Source organism: Bombina bombina, chromosome 6 (assembly GCF_027579735.1).
Source record: "Bombina bombina isolate aBomBom1 chromosome 6, aBomBom1.pri, whole genome shotgun sequence".
Classification (NCBI taxonomy): domain Eukaryota; kingdom Metazoa; phylum Chordata; class Amphibia; order Anura; family Bombinatoridae; genus Bombina; species Bombina bombina.
Genome location: NC_069504.1, coordinates 111,568,804 through 111,585,266, shown reverse-complemented (window position 1 = coordinate 111,585,266; position 16,463 = coordinate 111,568,804). Strand labels below are relative to the sequence as shown.

Here is a 16,463-nt window from a genome sequence, read left to right as displayed (position 1 = left end):
CTAGCTCATGGACTCTTGCTAATATGAAAGAAATGAATTTATCAGGTAAGTTCTCACATAAATTATGTTTTTTCCAGTCCCTAAGAGGATTGTGAATATTATTGCTAAGGAGTGGGATAGACCAGGTATTCCGTTCATTCCCCCTCCTGTTTTTAAGAACATTTTTCCCATATCTGACACCATGCGGGACTCGTGGCAGGCAGTTCCTAAGGTGGAGGGAGCTATTTCTACTCTGTCTAAGCGTACAACTATACCTATTGAAGTCAGTTGTGCTTTCAAAGATCCTGTGGATAAAAAATTAGAGGGTCTCCTGAAGAAAATTTTTGTTCATCAAGGTTTTCTTCTTCAACCTATTGCGTGCATTGTTCCTGCAACTACTGCAGCTGCTTTCTGGTTTGAGGCTCTAGAAGAGGCTCTTCAGATGGAGACTCCATTAGAAGAAATTTTGGACAGAATTAAGGCCCATAAATTGGCTAATTCTTTTATTACAGATGCTGCTTTTCAACTGGCTAAATTAGCGGCAAAGAATTCAGGTTTTGCCATTTTAGCACGCAGGGTGTTATGGCTTAAATCCTGGTCTGCTGATGTGTCATCTAAAACTAAACTTTTGAACATCCCTTTCAAAGGAAAGACCCTATTCGGGCCTGAACTGAAAGAGATTATTTCAGACATAACTGGAGGGAAAGGTCATGCCCTCCCTCAGGATAGATCAAATAAGATGAGGACCAAACAAAATAATTTTCGTTCCTTTTGGAATTTCAAGAGTGGTCCCGCTTCAGCTTCCTCTGCTGCAAAGCAAGAGGGGAATTTTGCCCAATCCAAGTCAGTCTGGAGACCTAACCAGGCTTGGGACAAGGGTAAACAGGCCAAGAAGCCTGCAGCTGCCTCTTAAGACAGCATGAAGGGGTAGCCCCCAATCCAGGACCGGATCTAGTAGGGGGCAGACTCTCTCTCTTCGCTCAGGCTTGGGCAAGAGATGTTCACGATCCCTGGGTTTTAGAAATTGTGTCCCAGGGATATTTTCTGGAATTCAAAGGCTCTCTTCCAAGGGGGACTTTTCACATTTCTCTATTGTCTGCAAACCAGACAAAGAGAGAGGCGTTCTTACGCTGTGTAGAAGACCTACCTACCATGGGGGTGATCCGCCCAGTCCCAAAAGAGGAACAGGGGCTAGGTTTTTACTCAAACCTGTTTGTGGTTTCCAAAAAAGAGGGAACTTTCAGATCAATCTTGGATCTCAACATTCTAAACAAGTTCCTCAAATTCCATCATTCAAGATGGAGACTATTTGGTCTATTCTACCTCTGATCCAGGTGGGTCAATATATGACCACCGTGGACTTAAAGGATGCGTATCTACACATCCCTATTCACAGAATTTTCACAAGGGTGCTAGGGTCCCTTCTGGCGGTTCTACGACCACGGGGCATAGCAGTGGCGCCTTATCTAGACAACATCTTATTTCAGGCGTCAACTTTCCAGCTATCCAAGTCTCACACGGACATTGTGTTGACTTTTCTGAGATCTCACGGGTGGACGGTGAACATAAAGAGTTCTCTCTTCCCTTTTATAAGAGTTTCCTTCCTAGGGACTCAGACTCGGTAGAAATGAAAATATTTCTGATGGCGGTCAGAAAATCAAAGCTCTTAACCACTTGCCGAGCTATTCATTCCATTCCTCGGCCATCAGTGGCTCAGTATATGGAGGTTATTGGACTCATGGTAGCGGCAATGGACATAGTTCCTTTTGCCCGCCTACACCTCAGACCACTACATCAATGCATGCTCAAACAGTGGAATGGGGATTATGCAGATGTGTCTTCTCAACTGCATCTGGACCAGGAGACCAGAGATTCTCTTCTCTGGTGGTTGTCTCAGGACCACCTGTCTCAGGGAATGCGTTTCCGCAGGCCAGAGTGGCTCATTGTAACGACAGATGCTAGGCTGGGATGCAGTCTGGAACTCCCTGAAAGCACAGGGCTTATGTTCTCGGGAGGAATCTCTTCTTCCGATAAACATTCTAGAACTGAGAGCGATATTCAATACGCTTAAGGCGTTTCCTTAGCTTGCTGCGGCCAAATTCATCAGGTTTCAGTCGGACAACATCACGACTGTAGCTTATATCAATCATCAAGGAGGAACAAGGAGTTCTCTAGTGATGATGGAGGTAACCAAAATAATCCGATGGGCAGAGGATCACTCTTGCCATCTCTCAGCAATCCACATCCCAGGAGTAGAGAACTGGGAGGCGGATTTCCTAAGTCGTTAGACTTTTCATCTGGGGGAGTGGGAACTCCATCCTGAGGTATTTGCCCAGCTGATTCAGCTATGGGGCACACCAGAATTGCATCTGATGGCGTCCCGTCAGAATGCCAAACGTTCTCGTTATGGGTCCAGGTCCCGGGATCCCAAGGCGGTACTGATAGATGCTCTAGCAGTGCCTTGGTCCTTCAATCTGGCCTATGTATTTCCTCTCCTTCTATGTCTGGTTGCCAGAACAAAGCAGGAGAGAGCTTCAGTGATTCTGATAGCACCTGCGTGGCCACGCAGGACTAGGTATGCAGACCTAGTGGACATGTCCTCGGTTCTACCATGGACTCTGCCAATGAGGCAGGACCTTCTAATCCAAGGTCTGTTCACGCATCCAAATCTAGTTTCTCTGCGTCTGACTGCTGGAGATTGAACGCCTGATTCTATCAAAGCGTGGTTTCTCTGAGTCGGTCATTGATACCCTGATTCAGGCTAGAAAGCCTGTCACCAGGAAGATCTATCATAAGATTTGGCGCAAATCTTTATTGGTGTGAATCCAAAGGTTACTCGTGGAGTAAGATTAGGATTCCTAGAATATTGTCTTTTCTCCAAGAAGGTTTGGAGAAGGGATTATCAGCTAGTTCCTTATAAGGACAAATATCTGCTTTGTCTATTCTTCTACACAAACGTCTGGCAGATGTCCCAGACGTTCGAGCGTTTAGTCAGGCTTTGGTCAGAATCAAGCCTGTATTTAAACCTCTTGCTCCGCGATGGAGCCTAAATTTAGTTCTTAAAGTTCTTCAAGGGGTTCCGTTTGAACCTATGCATTCCATGGATATTAAGCTTCTATCTTGGAAAGTTTTGTTTTTAGTAGCTATCTCTTCGGCTCGAAGAGTTTCTGAGCTATATACTTTACAGTGTGATTCCCCTTATCTTATTTTCCATGCAGATAAGGTGGTTTTGCATACCAAACCTGGGTTTCTTCCTAAGGTTGTTTCTTATAAGAATATTAATCAAGAGATTGTTGTTCCTTCACTGTGTCCTAATCCTCCTTCAAAGAAGGAACGTCTGTTGCACAATCTTGATGTGGTTCGTGCTTTAAAGTTCTACTTGCAAGCAACTAAAGATTTCCGTCAAACATCTTCATTGTTTGTTGTTTATTCAGGTCATTGTTTGATGTTTATTCTGGTAAGCGGAGAGGTCAGAAGGCTACGGCTACCTCTCTTTCCTTTTGGCTGAAAAGCATCATCCGTTTGGCTTATGAGACTGCTGGCCAACAGTCTCCTGAAAGAATTACTGATCATTCTACTAGAGATGTGGCTTCCACATGGCTTTTAAAAACGAGGCTTCTGTTGAACAGATTTGTAATGCGGTGACTTGGTCTTCGTTTCATACTTTTTCCAAATTTTCCAAATTTGATACTTTTGCTTCTTCGGAGGCTATTTTTGGGAGAAAGGTTCTACAAGCAGTGGTGCCTTCCGTTTTAAGGTCCCTGTCTTGTCCCTCCCTTCATCCGTGTCCTAAAGCTTTGGTATTGGTATCCCACAAGTAAGGATGAATCCGTGGACTCGATACATCTTACAAGAGAAAACATAATTTATGCTTACCTGATAAATTTATTTCTCTTGTGATGTATCGAGTCCACGGCCCGCCCTGTTTATTAAGACAGGCATATATATTTTTATTTTTAAACTTTCAGTCACCACTGCACCCTATAGTTTCTCCTTTTTCTTCCTAGCCTTCGGTCGAATGACTGGGGGGTGGAGCTAAGGGGGGAGCTATATAGGCAGCTCTGCTGTGGGTGCTCTCTCTGCCACTTCCTGTAGGGGAGGAGAATATCCCACAAGTAAGGATGAATCCGTGGACTCGATACATCACAAGAGAAATACATTTATCAGGTAAGCATAAATTATGTTTTTTTTTTCCCTTTTATTATTTGAAGGAACATGCAATTTTTAACAACTTTCTAATTTACTTCTATTATTTAATTTTGCTTCATTCTATTGATCCTTTTGCTGAAAAGCATATCTAGATAGGCTCAGTAGCTGCTGATTTTTGACTGCACATAGGTGCCTTGTTTGATTGGCTCACCCATATGCATTGCTTTTTCTTCAACAAAAGATATCTAATGAATTAAGCAAATTAGATAATTGAAGTCATTTGGAATGTTTCAAATTCTATTCTCTATCTGAATCATAAAAGGAAAATGTTGGGTTAAATTTTGACTTTACTGCCCCTTTAATCTTGTATGTATGGGAATGTCCCCTAGGCTTCCACATTTTTAGTTCTTTTCCAGTACAGATTGCCTTTTAATCTTGATCTTGAATTGTTTTAAGATTTGGAAAGATCTAAATCCCTCCATTTTTTATTTTTTTTAATTTAATTTGTGTTTTCATCCTCCTCCTCCTCTCCATGCTCATTCTCCACTCTCATCATTCTCCACCGTCTCATCCTTTTAAACTTTTACACATTTTTTTTTTCTGCCAAATTTGTCAGATTACTTATGGCTCCTTTATTCTGCCTGATTCGTACAATAAGAACAAGAGACTTTTCTACACAGACTTATTATTTTGGTGCCAGAAAAGTTAAGATCGTTACCAAAGCTTCTTTAGCCACTTAGATTTGCTTTGTGATCCTGGTAACCTATTATCTGAGAAAAAAGCAGAATTCCATTTGGGTGATTGCATCTTTTTTGAGCTGTCATTGTAAAACTTTAGGCTTGCTTTTCTCCAGTGTGTGATCTGACTTTGACAGTAAGGGAAGAATTATATCATGCATTCCTACCTACTTTAGTACATATAGTACATCTGCTCACCAATATTGATATGTTTCCACTTTTAAGTGTAAGCAAATTAATGTATTAGTAAGTATGATTTTAATTGCTTGGTTCACCCGTTTAGTATTTACAAATTAAGACTCATCCTTTTCCATCTAAAGGGGAGGAGAGTCCACGGCTTCATTCATTACTGTTGTGAATTAAGAACCTGGCCACGAGGAGGAGGCAAAGACGCCCCAGCCAAAGACTTAAATACCTCCCCCCCACTTCCCTCATCCCCCCCAGTCATTCTTTGCCTTTTGTCACAGGAGGAGAAGTGCAGAAGATCGGAGTAGTCTTTTATGTAGGGTAGTACTCTTCGCTTTGGGACTGGAGTTTTAAGTAGTCCTGTCAGCCTCTCAGTGAGAGCCTGGGCAAAAGTTAGAGTCCGGAGATACAGGGAGAGTCTTTCTGCGAAACCATCCCGACTCATATTAACAGCTCCACAAGCAATCAGCGTTGACGAGTTTCACTGCCTGCTTTTTGCACTCAAGTCCATGTCAGGAGCGAGGCTACTAACCTGTCACACTTGAAGGGCCGTGTTCCTGTTCCACAGCGTAGATTCTGGAAAGATAGTTTCATTTTTTATTACATAATGATAACACAGAAGTCAGGGTCACGGTGTGATGCCTTTTTATCTTTACGGAATAAAGGTTTAATATTCCTAGTAAGGGGATTATTGAACAGGGGGGTTATACATGATATTGTTTATTGTGTCATTGCTGCGTTATGTGCGAGATGAGGCTCTGGCAATGTGTGGAACTTTCAGGTGAATTATGGGAGTATGGCGCAACCATTTTTTGGCGTGTTTTTTCCTTAGGCAAGGGCGGTCCTGCCAGGCATTCCATGTGACCGGGTGGGGCTATCTTCCTCTGTTGATCTGTGGCGCAGGAGATGAAACGGTTTCTGTAGTCCGGGTCATAGGAGGTGGTGAGTGCCCCGGCCATTGGAGGTTATAAAGGTGCCTGTTTATTAAGTTAATTTAGTCCGTAATAAAAGCGCAACCTATGGAGGACTCCGGCGCGTTAGAGGGTTCTCCCTCTTTAACAAGATCTCATTCCTGTGTTGATTGTGAGGAGGTTTTGGTAGAACAGCCTGCTCAACTATGTTCCCTATGCCTTTATAAAGTTACGACATCTAAAAGTAAACGGATGTCTAGTACTACTGAGCCGTCCTCTTCTGAGAGTTCCCCGTCCTGTGAGGTGCGTTCACTGCATTCATCTCCAATTGAACATGCAGCGCCCCAGGGTCCAACCGTTACTCCTGCTGGAGAGATTCGTTAGCCGTCAGATTTTGCGGATCAACTGCAAACGGCGGTATCGAAAGTGATCCATGCCTTACCACGTTCTGCTAAGCGCTAGCGTAGGGCGTATCGTGGCGGCCCGGCCCAGGGATTGTCTACGCCTGTGTAAATTTCTGAGGCGTTATACGATAACTAGGCCCACTCTGACTCTTCGGAGGAGGCCCCTTCTGGGTCAGAGTCAGTGTCATCTAAACCTCCGATTGACTTTAGGTTTAGGATGGAAAATTTGCGCTTTTTGCTGAAACAAGTGCTTTCTACTCTGGAGGTTCCGGAACCGAAACTTCCAGAAGAACCTGCGATTCCTAAGCTTGATAAGGTGTATGAGGACAGGGTAGTGCCTCAGGCCTTCCCGGTTCCTGTTAAGATGGCAAACTTTATTAAGAATGAATGGGAGTGATTAGGTTCTTCCTTTTCCCCTTCTTCTTCCTTTAAGAAACTGTTCCCTGTCCCAGACTCTCAGCTGGAGCTGTGGGGTACTGTCCCTAAGGTTGATGGTGCTATCTCCACGCTCGTGAAGTAGACAACTATTCCCCTAGAGGATTGTTCGTCGTTTAAAGAGCCCATGGATAAAAAGTTGAAAAACATGTTAATGAAAAAAATTTCAACACACAGGGTTTGTTTTTCAGCAGGCAGCGACTGTGGCCGCGGTTGCCGGTGCTGTGACATATTGGCGTGAATCCCTGTGTGAAATGGTCAAGGGGGAGACTTCCATCGACGAGATACAGGATAAGATTAAGGCGCTGAAGATCGCCAATTCTTTCATATGTGTTGCCAATATGCAAATTATTTGCCTGTTCGCTAAGGTGTCAGGTTTTTCTATTTTAGTTTGCAGGGCTCTGTGGCTAAAGTCTTGGTCTGCGGACATGACCTCTAAGTCAAGGCTGTTGTCCCTGCCTTTTCAAGGAAATATTCTGTTCGGTCCAGGATTGGATTCGATCATATCCACGGTTACGGGAGGTAAGGGAGCTTTCCTACCGCAGGATAAGAAAGCTAAGCCTAAAGGATCTACTTTTCGCCCCTTTCGTGCGGACAAGGCCCAGCGCCAGCAGCCCGCCGCGAAAGCAGACTAGTCCAAGGGAACTTGGAAACCAGCTCATTCTTGGAACAAGTCTAAGCAGTGCAAGAAGCCCGCCGAGACACAACCGGCATGAAAGGGTGGCCCCCGACCGGTCTCCAGACCAAGTAGGGGGCAGATTATCTCTTTTCTCAGAAGTCTGGTTGCAGGACGTTTAGGATCCTTGGGTTCTGGACGTTGTCGCCCAGGGTTACAGGATAGGGTTCAGATCCCATCCGCCCAGGGGCAGAGTCCACCTATCAAACCTCTCTACGAGACCAAAAAAGAAAGAAGCCTTACTAGAATGTGTGAGCAATCTCTCCTCTCTAGTTGTTATCGTACCAGTACCCCTAGCAGAAAAGGGTCTAGGGTACTATGTAAATCTTTTTGTGGTTCCAAAGAACGAGAGCACGTTCCGCCCGATTCTGGACCTAAAGTGTTTGAAAAAGTTTCTGAGTGTTCCATCGTTCAAAATGGAAACGATCAGATCCATTCCGCCCCTAGTTCAAAGTTCCTAGTTTTAAAAAAAACTGGACCTGACATGTAGATGTTTGAGCCCTCTATAGAATGCTATAATGTCCTCCTCCAGCAAGCCAACCATTGTGCATCTTCTGTAAGCCATGTTTAAAACTACATTTCCCGGCTTTCTCATGCTATCACATTAATCAAAGCTGCAGGAATGAAAGAAGTGGGGTTTAACACTTATTTATTTATTTATTTATTTATTTATATATATATATACACACACACACATACATACATTTTTTTTTTTTTTTAAACCTTCCATTTTTACTTCTATCAAAATTGCTTTGTGCTTTTGGTATCTTTTATTGAAGAGTAAAACTAGCTTTGTTATACAATGTTGCAAAATACTGCTGCCATAGAGTACTAAAGACACGTGCACACTCCTGAGCTCTTATGAGCCTACCTAGTTTTACTCTTCAATGAAATATACCAAGAGAACAAAGCAAATTTGATAAAAGAATTACATTTGAAAATAGTTTTAAACTTTCGTGATTCAGATAGAGCTTTTCATTTTATTTTGAGATTACTGTCCCTTTAAGATATCAGTCTTTGTTGCTACATTACAAGTTTTATTTAAAAAAAAAAAATCATCTCTTCCATATGAAGTTTGGTACTAAAAAATTGGTATTCTGAAGATCACAGTAAAAATATTTGACGTCCCTTTTTTTTTTTTTTTTTTTTTTTTTTTTTTTTTTTTTTTTTTTTTTTTTTTTTTACAAATGTGTTGTCATCTCTTTGTCTTAGAAATGTACTTCCTTTTAATATCCAATTCTTGCTACTTAATACAACAGTATAGCTGTGTAGTTCTTTTATACCATTTGGTGAATAATAGTGTTGCAAAAGTGTAGTTTGCCAAACTATTCATGTATCAAATGTGTACAAAATACCTGTGATGATTTAAAGCATTGTTTTTATTTTTTTTATTAAGGACTTCGGGATTACAGTCATCTTTGCCTTCATGTGGCTGGTCAGTTCTTCGGCATGGGCTAAAGGTTTGACGGATATCAAGACATCTACTGATCCAGCTGTGATTGTAGACCATTATTGCACCAATGATGTTATCTGTAACCCTGGTGATCATACCAGCATGAGAAGCCTAAACATTTCTGTGGTATGAGTATAATTAGAATTGCGTTTAGTAATTGTGCATAGTAAACTGCAAATATATAACAGCCTTTATCTGGAAATAGAACCCGTTGTTTTAAAGGTTTCTCAAACTTATTTCTAGACTGCGTAGAAACCTCCCTGAAGTTTTTAGGCTACATACCCCTCCTACATATAATTCTCTTACTGACCATTATACGTTTCACTGCAGCTTAAAGTGAATGTAAACTTGAGCTTATTAGCTCAAGTCATACGATAGAAGTTAAAAAAATGAATGAGACTTTCAGTCATGAAATGTTTAGTATATACTTATCTTTAGAGATATTTAACTTGTAAGGCTATAAGGATAAGAGCCAATCCTCCGCCCGTTATATTTAGCAATTGATTGACAGATGACTCATCTGCAATCGACTAATCGTTGTTTCCCCTGGGCCTTGACGTTTGAGCAAAGGGGCTAAACGCCCCGGGGGGGAGGGACGACAACGATTAGTTGATTGCAGATGAGTCAGTCAATTTCTGAATATGGCGGGCGGAAGATCAGCTCTTATCCTTATAGCGTTACAAGTATTCCCACACACATTGTAGCTAGTTGATAGTTTGTTTTTTGCAGTCCTCAGAAATTGAAGGCAGATTTTCAAAAATTCTACCAAAAATGATTTTAGAATATTCGCTCTCCTCGTGGATGTTTTTCCACAAAAACCCAAAAGTGGGAAAGTTCAGACATATTAGCAGTGAAAGAATAGTGCAAACTCCTGAGGTGATGTGGCAATACTGGAAATCCTTATACATTGGTAGTGTCTAATTCTCAAAACTTTATTTTAAAGTTTTAAAGGGACATTAAACCCAAATATTCAGAAAAAGAATACAATTTCCTTCCATAAGGCAGGGAGAGTCCATAACTTCCTTCCTTACTGTTGGTAAATACAACATCTGGCCACCAGGAGGAGGCAAAGACACCCCAGCCAAAGTCTCCTTCTGTACTGATCAATAATTCCTGTTTATATTGTGAGGAGGCTGTGGTTTGCCCGCCTGCCCAATTTTGTTCCATTTTCCTAAACACTGTTCTAAAGTCTAAAAAGGGAGACAAGCCTGCTAATACTCATAGCGCTATTAGCCCTTTTGAGCTGTCTACTTCTCAGGAATCTGGGTCCCGAGAAATTACTACCCTCTACATTACCTGCTCCACATGCAATTTCCCGCGGCTCAACTAATCCTCCATCTGGAGGGGGATTTTTTTTCAGCTGACTTTACCGCACAGTTACAATCGGCAGTGTCTGCGACCCTGAGTAGCTTCAGAGGGTTAACTTTCTGAGTCGGAGACCTCTAGTTACTAAACCTACTTCAGCGGAGGAACCCTCCTTTAGATTTAAAATTGAGCATCTGTGTTTTTTTTTATTTTTTATTAAAGGAGGTTCTGTCTACTCTAGAGGTTCCAGAGACTACACTCCCTGAGGAGCCTAAGATCCCTAAATTTAGACAGGGTTTACGAAGATAAGATCCCTCTGACTTTTCCTGTGCCAGTTAAGATGGTGAATATTATTGGTAACAAATGGGAAAGAGTAGGAACTTCTTTTTCCCCCTCTTCTACTTTTAAAAAATTATTCCAGGTCCCTAACTCTCAATTAGATTTGTGGGGCTCCATCCTGAAGGTGGATGGCGCTATCTCCACGCTGGCTAAGCATACTTCTATCCCTCTAGAGGATAGTTCTTCATTTACAGAGCCTATGGATAAAAAATAATGGAAACTTTTCCAAAGGAAGATGTTTCAACATACATGGTTTTTATTTCAACCGGCTGTAGCCGCGGTTGCTGGAGCAGCTACCTACTGGTATGAGACTCTGTCGCCGCTCATTGAGGTGGAAATTCCCCTTGAGGATATTCAGGAGAGAATTAGGGCACTGAGAATTGCTAACTCCTTCATCTGTGATGCAAAATATGCAGATTATTTGCATAAATGCAAAGACTGTTGGCTTTGCAGTTCTAGGCCGCCGGGCTCTCTGGTTGAAGTCTTGGTCTGCGGATAAGACTTCTAAATCCAGACTCCTTTCTCTTCAAAGGGAAGATTTTATTCGATACAGGGCTGGACTCCATTATCTCTACGGTTACCGGAGGGTAAAGTGCCTTCCTATTGCAAGATAAGAATAGGCCTAAGAGACTGCAACTTTCTAATTTTCGTGCTGACAAGTCGCAACAACAGCAGTCCTCTTCCAAATCCGAGCAGCCCAAGAGTACTTGGAAGCCCGCTCACTCCTGGAATAAGTCCAAACAGACTAGGAAGCCCGCCGAGAACAAATCGGCATTAAGGGGCGGCCCCCAATCCGAGATCGAATAGGGGGCAGACTATCTTTTTTTTTTTCAGACGCTTGTTTCCAGGATGTACAGGATACTTGGGTCCTGGAGGTTGTATCTCAAGGATACAGGATAGGATTCAAGTCTCATCCGCCCAGGGGCAGATTCCTATTCTCCAGTCTTTCGACAAGACCAGAAAAGAGGGCTGCCTTCTTAGGTTGTGTACGTGATCTCTCCTCTCTAGGAGTAATTGTGTCCTGGTACCTACAGAAGTGGTTCCAAAGAAGGAGGGAACTTTCCGTCCAATTCTGGACCTAAAGTGCTTAAACACGTTTCTGAGTGTTCCCTCTTTCAAGATGAAAACAATATGGTCCTGCCTCTGGTTCAGGAAGGATAGTTTATGACCTTAATAGATCTAAAGGATGCATACCTTCACGTCCCGATTCACAGGGAACCTTTTCAGTTCCTGAGGTTTGCTTTTCTGTATCAGCACTTCCAGTTCATAGATCTTCAGTTTGGCCTGGCTACTGCTCCAAGGATATTTACAAAGGTTCTGGGGGCTCTACTAGCCGTTGCCAGAACACAAGGTATTGCAGTAGCGCCTTACCTGGACGATATCTTGGTACAGGCACCATCTTTTTGTCTAGCGGAAGAACATTCAGAGTCTCTTCTCAGTCTTCTTCGATCACATGGATGGAAGATTAACTTGGAAAAGAGTTCTCTTACTCCAAGTACAAGGGTGAATTTCCTGGGAACTATAATAGAGTCCATATCCATGAAGATATTCCTCACAGATCAGACACGTTGCAAGCTAACTTCTGCATGTCTTGCACTCCAGGCCTCAAAAAGACACTCAGTGTATGGAGGTAATCGGACTCATTGTGTCTTAGATGGAATCTGGCAAAAGGAATGATGTCCATGCCAGACCCTTACAACTATGCATGCTTAGACAATGGAACTGCAACCATTCAGATCTGTCTCAACAGATTGGACTGAACAGCCTATCGAGAGACTCGCTCTCCTGGTGGCTCTGTCCAGATCATTTGTCCCAAGGCACGTGTTTTTTAAGACCGTCCTGGGAGACTGGGACTACGGACGCAAGCCTTTCCGGCTGGGGAGCCATTTGGGCGCCAAGAAGGCCCAAGGTCTGTGGACTCAGGAGGAGTCCTCCTTTCCGATCAATATTTTGAAACTCCGGGCAATCTTCAATGCCTTGAAGGCTTTGGCCCCTTCTGGCTTTGTCCCATTTTATCAGATTCCAATCAGACAATATAACCTTGGTTGCCTATATCAACCATCAAGGGGAAACGAGAAGTTCCTTGGTGATGAGAAAAGTATCGTGGATACTAAAGTGGGCAGTCTCACAAATGTATGCTGTCAGTGATCCACATTCCAGGTGTGGACAACTGGCAAGTGGACTTCCTCAGCAGGCAATCCTTTCACCCAGGGGAATGGTCTCTTCAACCGAGGTTTTTGCAGAGATATGCAGCAAGTTGTGGACGCCGGAGATAGCTCTCATGGCATCCCACCTCAATACCAAGCTACCCAGGTATGGGTTGAGGGATCCTCAGGCGGAATTGATAGATGCCCTATCAGTACCATGGAAGTTCAGACTCCTGCATTACCGCTTCTCCCTCGTGTGGTGGCTTGCATCAAGCAGGACCAAGCATCTGTGATTCTGATTGCTCCTTCGTGGCCACGAATGAAGTGGTTTGCAGATCTGGTGGGGATGTCCTCATCTCAGTGGAGGTTACTTTGTTGCAGAGATCTGCTGATACAGGGTCCCTTCGTTCATCAAAATCTAGATTCTCTGGGGCTGACTGCGTGGAGATTGAGCACTTAGTCTTTGCCAAAAGAGGGTTCTCGGAGAGTGTTATCGGCACTCTCTGGTTCAAGCACGTAAGCCAGTTACTCGTCGTATCTACCATAAAGTGTGGAGGAGTGTACTGGTGTGAAGAGTGGCTTTTTCTGGCATAAAGGTTAAGGTTGCCAAAATTTTTCCTCCAGAATGGACTGGAGAAGGGCCTATCTGTTAGTTCCCTGAAGGGACAGATATCGGCCCTGTTGGTGTTACTGCACAAAAGGTTGGCTGAGCTACCGGATGTGCACTCCTTTGTTAAGGCTCTGCCTAGGATAAGACCTGTGTTTAGATCTGGGGCTCTGCCTTGGAGCCTCAATCTTGTTCTTAGTGTTTTGCAGCAGGCGCCTATGCATACTGTTGACATTAAATTATCTTGGAAGGTTCGTTTTTTTGTTTTGTTTTTTGGCTATTGCCTCTGCGCGCAGAGTTTGTGATTTCTGCTTTGCAATGTTTTCCCCCTTATCTGTTTTTTCATGCTGATAAGGCGGTTTTACGCACTAAATTAGGGTTCCTCCCTAAGGTGGTGTTGAATCATAACATTAATCAAGAAATTGTTTTTCCTTCCTTGTGTCCTAATCCTCTTCCAGTGAAGGAACTTTTGCTTCACAATCTAGATGTGGGTTGTGCCTTGATGTTCTATCTTCAGGCTACTAAGGAATTCAGACAATCTTCTTCTTTGTTTGCCATCTATGCAGGGAAGCGTAAGGGGCTGAAGGCTACTCTATCTTTCTGGTTGAAGAGTGTCATCCGCTTAGCTCATGAGACAGGGACGACAGCCTCCTGAGAGGATAATGGCTCATTCCACTAGAGCTGTGGCTTCCTCTTGGGCTTTTAAGAACCGAAGCCTCAATGGACCAGATTTGTAAGGCGGCTACCTGGTCCTCCTTACACACTTTTTCTAAATTTTACAAGTTTTGATGTGTTTGTTTCGGCTGAAGCAGCTTTCCAAAGAAAAGTTTTGCAGGCTGTGGTGCCCTCAGAATAGGGTCCGCCTCCTTTTTTTTTTTTTTTTTTTTTTTTTTTTATTTCTGTTCCCTCCCCTTATTCTTTCAGTGTCCTCTGGAGCTTGGATATAGTTTTCCCAAAAGTAAGGAATGAAATTGTGGACTCTCCCTGCCTTAAGAAGGAAAACATAATTTATGCTTACCAGACAAATTCCTTTCCTTCCTGTCAGAGAGAGTCCACGACCCCACCCGTAATTTTATTTTTTTGATGGGCGGCTCCCTTTTTATATTATTTATTCTGGCACCTTTTATACGCTGATGTTTCTCCTACTTTCCTTGTTCCCTCGGCAGAATGACTGGGGGATTGGGGAAGTGGGAGGGATATTTAAGCCTTTGGCTGGGGTGTCTCTGCCTCCTTCTGGTGGCCAGGTGTTTTATTTCCCAACAGTAAGGAATTAAGTCGTGGACTCTCCCTGCCAGGAAGGAAAGGAATTTATCTGGTAAGCATAAATTTATGTTTTCAAACAACATTCCAATTTACTTATTTATATATTTTATTTATTTATTTTTATATATATATATATAATGTATTTTTTTTTTATTTTATTTTTTTTTGCTTCATTTTTTAGATATCATTTGTTGGAGAAATAGTAATGCACATGGGTGAGCCAATTACACGAGTTATCTATGTGTAGCCACCAATCAATCAGCAGCTACTGAACATATCTAGATGTGCTTTTCAGCAAAGGATATCAAGAGAATAAAGCAAATTAGATAATAGAAGTAAATTAGAAAGTTGTTTAAAATTGCGTGCTCTTTCTAACTATGAAAGAAGAAATGTGGGTTTCATGTTCCTTTAACCCTAGTTGCTTCTCTCATTTAGTACCATAAACCAGTTACAGCTAATGCATATTGCATTAACCCCTTAACGACCAGCATCGTACAGGGACCCTGTACGGCACTGCTGTTATGGGCCTGTCTCTGCCGCAGTCTTGCTAAAAGTTGAGAGAGAGCGCTATTTCTGCATTCCTAACGAGTGGGGCAGTGCAGAAATAAAGTTGCAGAGGTAACAATGCACTCTGTGGCCCTCTCTACATTGTGCAGCGGTGGTACCGATCGTTGGTGGTGTGGGTGGGTAAGGAGGGCGGCGGGTGGTTGGCCCATCGCTGGGGCGGGAGGGGGGGGGACTGCTACGCTACTGGGGAAAAAAAATCTCTGAGAGCAGCAGGGAGAGGGGTATCATACAGTGCAATTGAGATTAGAGGGTGGGAAATCTATCTGGGAGGGGGAGGGTGGTAAATGAGGTAGCTACACTACAGAAAAAATTTGTTTTGTTTTTTAATTAAATAAAACTGACAAATTTTGGAAAACTGGGTACTGGCAGACAGCTGCCAGTACCTAAGATGGTGGTAATTAAAGGGCCAGTAAACCTAGAAAATGTTATATAATTCTGCACATGGTGCAGAATTATATAACATATTGGTGCTAGCTTTATACAACCTAATATTGCCGCTGGAATTTTTTTTTAAAAAAGAGGGTTTTTCAGACCCCGCCCTCTGGTCTGGTTTTCCCTCAGAGCGCATCTGGCCAGCTGTCTAGTCACAACCCGGCCCGACCGCGCCATTACACTCAGTGTAGCTCACTCCTGCTCTGTCTGACAGGGGGAGCAAGCTACACTGAATGTAATGGCGCGGCCGGGCTGTGACTAGACATCTGGCAAGATGCGCTCTGAGGGAAAACCAGACCCGCTCAGTAGAGCACAGAGGGCGGGTCTAAAAAAACCCTCTTTTATTTAAAAAAAAAAAAAATCCAGCGGCAATATTAGGTTGTATAAAGCTAGCACTATGTGCAGAATTGTATAACATTATTTCCTCTACAAGATATGACGAGTCCACGGATTTCATCCTTGTGGGATATTAACCTCCTGCTAACAGGAAGTGGCAAGGAGCACCACAGCAGAGCTGTATATATAGCTCCTCCCTTCCCTCCACCCCCAGTCATTCTCTTTGCCTGTATAGTAATAGGAAGAGGTAAAGTGAGGTGTTAGTTTAGTTTCTTCAATCAAGAAGGTTTTTATTTTCAAATGGTGCCAGTGAGTACTATTTTTCTTCTGTTATGTGTGATCAGTCCACGGGTCATCATTACTTCTGGGATATAACTCCTCCCCAACAGGAAATGCAAGAGGATTCACCCAGCAGAGCTGCATATAGCTCCTCCCCCCTACGTCAGTCCCAGTCATTCTCTTGCACCCAACGACTAGATAGGATGTGTGAGAGGACTTTGGTGATTATACTTAGTTTTTATGACTTCAATCAAAAGT

At 43.0% G+C, this 16,463-nt stretch overlaps 1 protein-coding gene across 1 annotated transcript in view; it reads left to right on the top strand.

The window, feature by feature from the left end:
• Nucleotides 1–16,463, top strand: part of SYPL1 (synaptophysin like 1) — a 122,228-nt gene that overhangs the window by 64,075 nt on the left and 41,690 nt on the right. Inside the window, exon 4 of the mRNA XM_053716564.1 lies at nucleotides 8,874–9,056. Within this exon, the coding sequence (XP_053572539.1) occupies nucleotides 8,874–9,056 (183 nt within the window). The remainder of the gene's footprint in view (nucleotides 1–8,873; nucleotides 9,057–16,463) is intronic.